The sequence below is a fragment of the Parasteatoda tepidariorum genome, chromosome 5, assembly GCF_043381705.1.
Source record: "Parasteatoda tepidariorum isolate YZ-2023 chromosome 5, CAS_Ptep_4.0, whole genome shotgun sequence".
Classification (NCBI taxonomy): domain Eukaryota; kingdom Metazoa; phylum Arthropoda; class Arachnida; order Araneae; family Theridiidae; genus Parasteatoda; species Parasteatoda tepidariorum.
Window position 1 is genome coordinate 41,328,473 of NC_092208.1, and position 6,665 is coordinate 41,335,137.

Below are 6,665 nucleotides of genomic sequence, written 5' to 3' on the forward strand. Positions count from 1 at the left end.
TAATAAATGTTATTTTGACTAAGTATGTTTACAAAGATTTGATTTTTTTCATTTCGATTGCGATTTCTTGTGTTTAGAGAATAACTTTTCATGATTTAAGTGTCTAAATTTTTTCACACATTTTGTATTTAAAGTTTTGAATTAGTTTATTAGCAGATAAACTTTTATGTATGTATGAAAAAAAAATGTGTCTTAATTTTTCAAATGTTCATTGACTTGTTATTTGATTTAGTTAGTGAAGTAAATATTTGATGCTAAAATATTGTTACTTAATTTATTTACTGTATATAAAGTACATAAAATAATAATTGTATCATAAATATTGTAAAATATGATCATATTTTAAAATCAGCTTTTAATACATCATACTTTATTTTTTTGTAATTTAATAAAATATTGTTGCTGGAATTGTAATTTTTGTTAATCATAAAGCTTTTTATTTTCTAATATATTTTCTATCTCTCTTTATATATATATTATATGTATAACATAAAAAGCTTCATCTGATCTTTATCTAAATCTTTTTCTTAATTTTTTATTCAAAACGAAACGCTTTCTCACACTTTAATATTCGCATCTTTTCTTTCAATCTACTTTTAGTTTAAGTATGCATTAATTAAAATTTTAGCGTTTTCCCATTTCTAACTGTGATAAACATATTTTTTCATTGACCTATTTATTAGACTTATTGTAATTACTTAGGTTTCCCTTTTCCCTAAGACAAAACATTAAGTGACAATTTGCAAGATTTTCCCTAACTGCAAGATTTTCCTGCAGTGTAAATTTTTGTAAACATGCCTTTAGAGCTTTGTCTATTTTAGTTATCACGCATTTTGAGGAGCTATGCCCATTTTTGTAATCATGCATTTGAGCTGTATCCATTTTCGTAATCACGCATTTTGAGCTGTGTCTATTTTTGTAATCATGCATTTTGAGCTGTGTCCATTTTGTAACCACACATTTTGAGCTGTGTCTATTTTTGCAATCATGCATTTTTAGCTGTGTCTATTTTCGTACACACGACTTTTAGAGCTGTTTTAATTTTCGTAAGGATGCATTTTAAATTTGTCAATCTTTGTAAGCACGCATAATGAACTAAGCTCATTTTCGTAATCATTCATTTTTAGCTGCCCATTTTTGTAATCAACCAATTTGAGCTGTATCCACATTTAAAAAATCTCACTTAGCAATATGGCGGTTTTCATTTAAATAATCTTATGTTTATGAACTGTTTAAATATAAAGTGATACAAAGCAAATCCAAAGGCTCAGACAAGTGAAAGTTATACTTCGTTTTTATTATTATAGAATTCATCATGAAGTTTAGGGTTGAGTAAAATGTTTTAATTAAAAATTAGTTAATCATCACTTGAAATAAAATCATTCCAGTTATCCAACTATTTTATGTGCTGAATGCTATTAAATAAAGTCCTCATACTATTTTTGTTAAATTATGGGTTTACTGGTCTTCTGAGTTGTATTTTGGAGAGCTTGCAGGTGAACGATTTTTAGATAATACTGGCAATTCTTCGTCAATTTTCTGTTCTTGGTCAAGTTCTACAAAATCGTCTTGACTATTTGGATCAACGAAAAGTTTAACTTCTTCAACACCACAATCACAGATTGTTGGTTCAATTGCATATTGACTGTGAAAAATATCACTTGCCTGAAAATTTAATTGACATTTTAGGAGTTTTTTTTATAATAATATTAAGAAATATAGATACCAAATATATGAAAATCATAAATATGAATAAGGTGTTAATCATTATTTCGGGAGTAAAATACTATCACTATATAATTCTATATAGTATTTAGATTTTGAGTTATGTATACATTTTTATACAGTTGAGTTATCAAGTTACAGATATAATATTATAACTATATTATTCCATACCTGCCAACTGTTCTTGTGGAACATTTTATTTTTGTATTTAATGTGGTAGCAAAATTTTTGCAGTCATGCTTGATTCCTGTTTTAACAAATTTGATTCAATATGCATTTAAATAATTTAAGCATACCGTATATTCAGGCGCATAACGCACCCCAGCGTATAACGCGCACCCGTAATTTCTAATACTTTTTAAATTTTAAGATATACTCTTCGTGTAATGCGCACGAAAATTTGGATTGTACAGGTGCAATATCTCGTCTTTCAAGATCGTAAATAAAAAGTTTTTTTTCCCTCTTTTGCAAAAATAAGAGAACTGAATTTGAAGGTAGAAGAAGGTGAATTTGATGTATATGAAGGTAGAGTTAAAAGAGTAATAATGTGATTCTGAGAAAAGAATATATTTATGTAATAACGAAAATCAATAAAGTATATAGGTAAAGGTATGTTATTTCCTTAAAATAAAAGTATTTTTCTATATTTAAATTTTTTTAATCTATAATTTTTTATATTCGGCATATACCGCGCACCCGTAAATTCCAATGTTATTTTTTGTATTAAAAGTGCGCGTTATACGCCGGAATAAACGGTACATAAAGAGGACCAATCTTAATGTGTTTTAGGTGATGGTGAATTCTTAGCCCTCTAAATCATTTCAATAGTTTTTTCTCTACCACTGGGAAAAAGCAAAAGTTGGCAGGTATGTTATCCTAAATCTAAATATAGGTGGAAATTAACAGTAAGTGTTATAATTCGACGTCAATTAAATAACTTTAAAGTTTTTTTTTCTTCTATAGTCTAGTTTAAGTACTCATTAGACCAGACAGTTCAAGGTGGGCCATTGCCTTTTTTATTCTCTTTCACCACATTTTATTTTTGACATTTCCACCCTTTCTATTTTTAGCAACAACTCTTCTGTATTTCGAAGAAGCTTTCTAGATTTGCGTTTCATTTCCTGTACTGAGACTCAAATCTGCTGCATTTTGAAACTTTAATGCATGCTCATACGTGTATGAGGATAGGAGCCACAGCCTTGCTCAGGCTAGGACGTCTGGAATTTTTGCTGTTCTTCAGCCTGATGGATGTTGTAGGCCATTAATTAATGCAGAATGTGAGATGCCAAGCTTTTGATAGTACGAAGGAAAGGAATAATATTTTTCTTCTTTTTCGAATTTAAACTGATGATGTTAAACGATTTATGAATGATATAGTAGAGAGAGGGGTTTAAAAATTACCGAAAAAAGTAATAATGTGCAGTGCTCCAAAGAAAAAACGGACAACCTTGAATAACTTTTTTTATCTAATGATTGGATTTTCATGTTCTAGGACTCAATGACTCCAGAGGATCACCTACAACATGTTAATTAAGTGCAGACGATATCTTAAGTTACGAAATCAGACACAAAAACCTACTTTTTATGACTAAACATAAAATTTTTTCGACGGATTCGGATTTCTGACCCCCCCCCCTAAGTAAATGGGGTAGNAATCTGGAAAATATACCCCAATAGTTTGGTCAGGAGAGCGATCCAAAGTTTGAACTCAATGTTAATATTTCTTTTTGCGTATTTCGTTCTCACTCGGCAACTTTTTATGTGAATTGAAAATTTTGGCACGCAATTATAAAATTCTGTTCACAACTATAATTATAAACCTTATAATTCAAATATTATTAAACAAAATAATAAATATTTACTTAAAGTTATATTTTGTATGAAAATATCTTTGGATAAACGAATTTTATAATAGTGTGTAAAAATTTTTCAATTCGCTTAAAAAGCTCTCTAGATACGCAAAAAGTATAATTAAGATTAAAGGGTATATACTTAGGATCGCTCTCATAACCAAACTATTGGAACCTTATTTCTCAGATTGCGACTATCTTCTATATTTTGGGGGTCAGAAATCGATATCCGTTAGAAAAAGATATGTTTATTCAGAGGAAGTATGTTTTTGTGTATGATTTCGTAACTTAAAATACTGTGTGCACTTATTAATTAGCATATTTGAGGTTATCCCAGTGAGCCATTAAGATTGAGTTCTAAAACGAGAAAACCTGATCATTAGGATTGAGAGTTATTCAGGGTGGTCCGTTTCTTTTTGCGCACTATACATATATACTCTACCAATAAAGTTCCTTTTATTACTTGGAACACTAATAAAAAATTTGTACAATAATTTATTGTTATCAGGCGAAACTTTTGTAGTGCCTGATAGTAAAAAATGAAAAATATTTTTCTAGAAAATATACATTTGGAAAAGGAGTAAAAATATCTAGGAATTTCTTACCAGTTTTGAACTTTGTGTAAATGTTACATCAATAGTGCGGGCATGTCTTTCTTCAGGAAATAAGTTATATTCTCGAATTATTGTATTTATTTCGCGACAGTTGGTTATATTCAAAAATTCAAGTTCGTTTAGTGCTGCGTCTTCCCACATGCGGAGGTACTGAAAATATAAAATATTATAAATTACTCAAGTAATATTTCTAACCTAATCATATTGTTATGCATATTATATCGATGACATATTAATAATAGAGTTGTATCAGTATACAGTATACACGTACAGCAAAGAACCAACAAAAAACCAAAAAAGGCGTGATCAAAAGCTGACGAATCATTATCGAAATCAATCAGAATTTAAATAATAAACATAGTTTATTTATCATATGTCCTCCAGTTTCATTCAACAAATAAATTTGTTATTGATTATTTTATTCCACCTCTGTTCTGATTGACTTGGTATCTTTTTTGTTGTATGTACATATGTTGTTTGCTTACGTCATTGGGAAACATCCCTGAGGATCTGAAGACATGCCATCACAATTTTGATCGCTTGCAGAGGTGATGTCTCCTCCGCTTTGGTAGCCCAACGACCTGTTATAAGCAACGAAGTCGAACACTAACGTTAGAACAGTTTAATGAAGACCCATACCGCACACCCTCGGTTCCCTTGTAAACTGATGTAAGTGGTCACGCACCAGCACGCTGACCCCGCAGCCAGATATATCTAAGATTTCCCCCTTTCCCTAAAATAACACATTTTACGGATTTTACTTTGCAAGATTTTCCCTAACATATAACCAAGGAGCACAACTTTTCATGTGCACTTTTACTCACTCTCATGACTGCTGTTGTCTAATATGTAATAAATAAATTTTGTACCCTCCTTCCCGACTTAAGACCTGTTTTAATCCTTCCACTCGGCAACGACGTTATAAGTCGCCAGGATTAAACGGTCGGGAACGGGGTACGGGTACGTACAGTACCTTAAAGATATTTAATATCTCATTTGAAAAGAAATAAATCAACTTCGGAAGAGGGTACATCAAAAATATGGAATAACTTCAAATCATTTTTTCAAATGGACATTTGGTAAATAAGCAGTCAAATTCTTCTTCAACTTATGGCAATAATTAATTCATCCAATATCTTCATCAAAAAAATGAACTCTTCAAACTTTTTGTTTATTATAAATGATACATACGCCCAGTGGAACTAAACGATCATCGGTTATCCATATGTCTATGCTGCATATTTTGTCTACGTTTCTGAGACTACTAGAAAGCTGAGCTTCAATTTCTTTCCTTGAACTAAAAAGAAAAACTGCATCGAACTCCTGATAATTAAAATGTGTTTATTGAAATCCCATCCCTTTCCTTTACAAGTGACTAACGAAAAATTTCCCAGTGCTGCTCTGCATTCTATCGTCGATGAATAATTGTTCTCACACCCCGAATGGTTTACGATGGTCTATTTAGATGTTCGACATTCCCTCCCTCCCTCCTACTCAAAACTAAAAAGAAAAATAAGCTTCAATTTCTCCTTCACTACTGGTGTTAATTTACGATTCATCTTAACGAAGAAACAAATTTTTTCCCTAGCAGCTCTCGTCTTTGCTTTTGGAATTGTGTTCACGGAATTTCAACGCACTTTCATCTCTGATGTTGTGGTTTTCAAAATATCTTGGACTAATTCGAACTTTTTCACATATCCTTTGAGTTAATTTTTTTTTTACAATTCTCATAAAACGATTTTTTGAATTTTTATTGATTATTATTTTCATTCTTGATGTTTCAATTGAAAAATTATTTTTTATACATTAATCGTATTTACTGTTGAAATTTTTTTCTTTGAATTTTTATTTTTAGTGAATTGATTGTCATAAGAAATGTTTCGAGAAATTATTTTCAAATTTATTGTTTTACGTGTTACAGCTTCTATGATTTTTTAGTTAGTGGAATTTATATTTTTGTTTTACTGTAGTGTTTAGAATGAAGATGAAAATGCCATTAAAATTTTTTTCTCTTCGTAATGCAAATACAATAATTATTGAAATTAAAATTTTGATATATTAATGCAATTACGGTGTGGCAAAAATTAAATTAGGAAATGTTAGAACTCATACAAATAGTTAGAAAAATGAACAAAATACTTGTTTTTAGAATTTCAATTTAAATGTGAAACCAGACATTAATGTCCAATGTTGGTAATTAGTTCATAGCTCAGTTCTAGCTCAGTAATTTCCATAAACAAATCGTTTCTTTATTTCTGAACTTTAATTCCAGCATACAGATAGGAAAATGATCAAACACAAATTGAAAAATTTAGTAACCAAATACACTTTAAAAACACGTTTAAAATAGAAATGAAAATATTTGAATTCCCTAACAATTGTGACAAATTAAATTACCAATTAAGATCTCTGCACAAAAATTACTTAAGAAAAAATCCAAACGAAAATGTTTTGAAAAAAAAAAAAAAAAAAAATT

General features: G+C 29.7%; 1 protein-coding gene across 1 annotated transcript in view; it reads right to left on the reverse strand.

The window, feature by feature from the left end:
* Positions 1-1,278: 1,278 nt before the first annotated feature.
* LOC107443809 (uncharacterized) overlaps positions 1,279-6,665 on the reverse strand; it is an 11,962-nt gene continuing 6,575 nt past the window's right edge. The window contains exons 3-4 of the mRNA XM_043043283.2: positions 4,181-4,339; positions 1,279-1,665 (exon numbers count right to left, since the gene is read on the reverse strand). Of these exons, the coding sequence (XP_042899217.1) occupies positions 1,459-1,665; positions 4,181-4,339 (366 nt within the window). The 3' untranslated portion in view covers positions 1,279-1,458. The remainder of the gene's footprint in view (positions 1,666-4,180; positions 4,340-6,665) is intronic.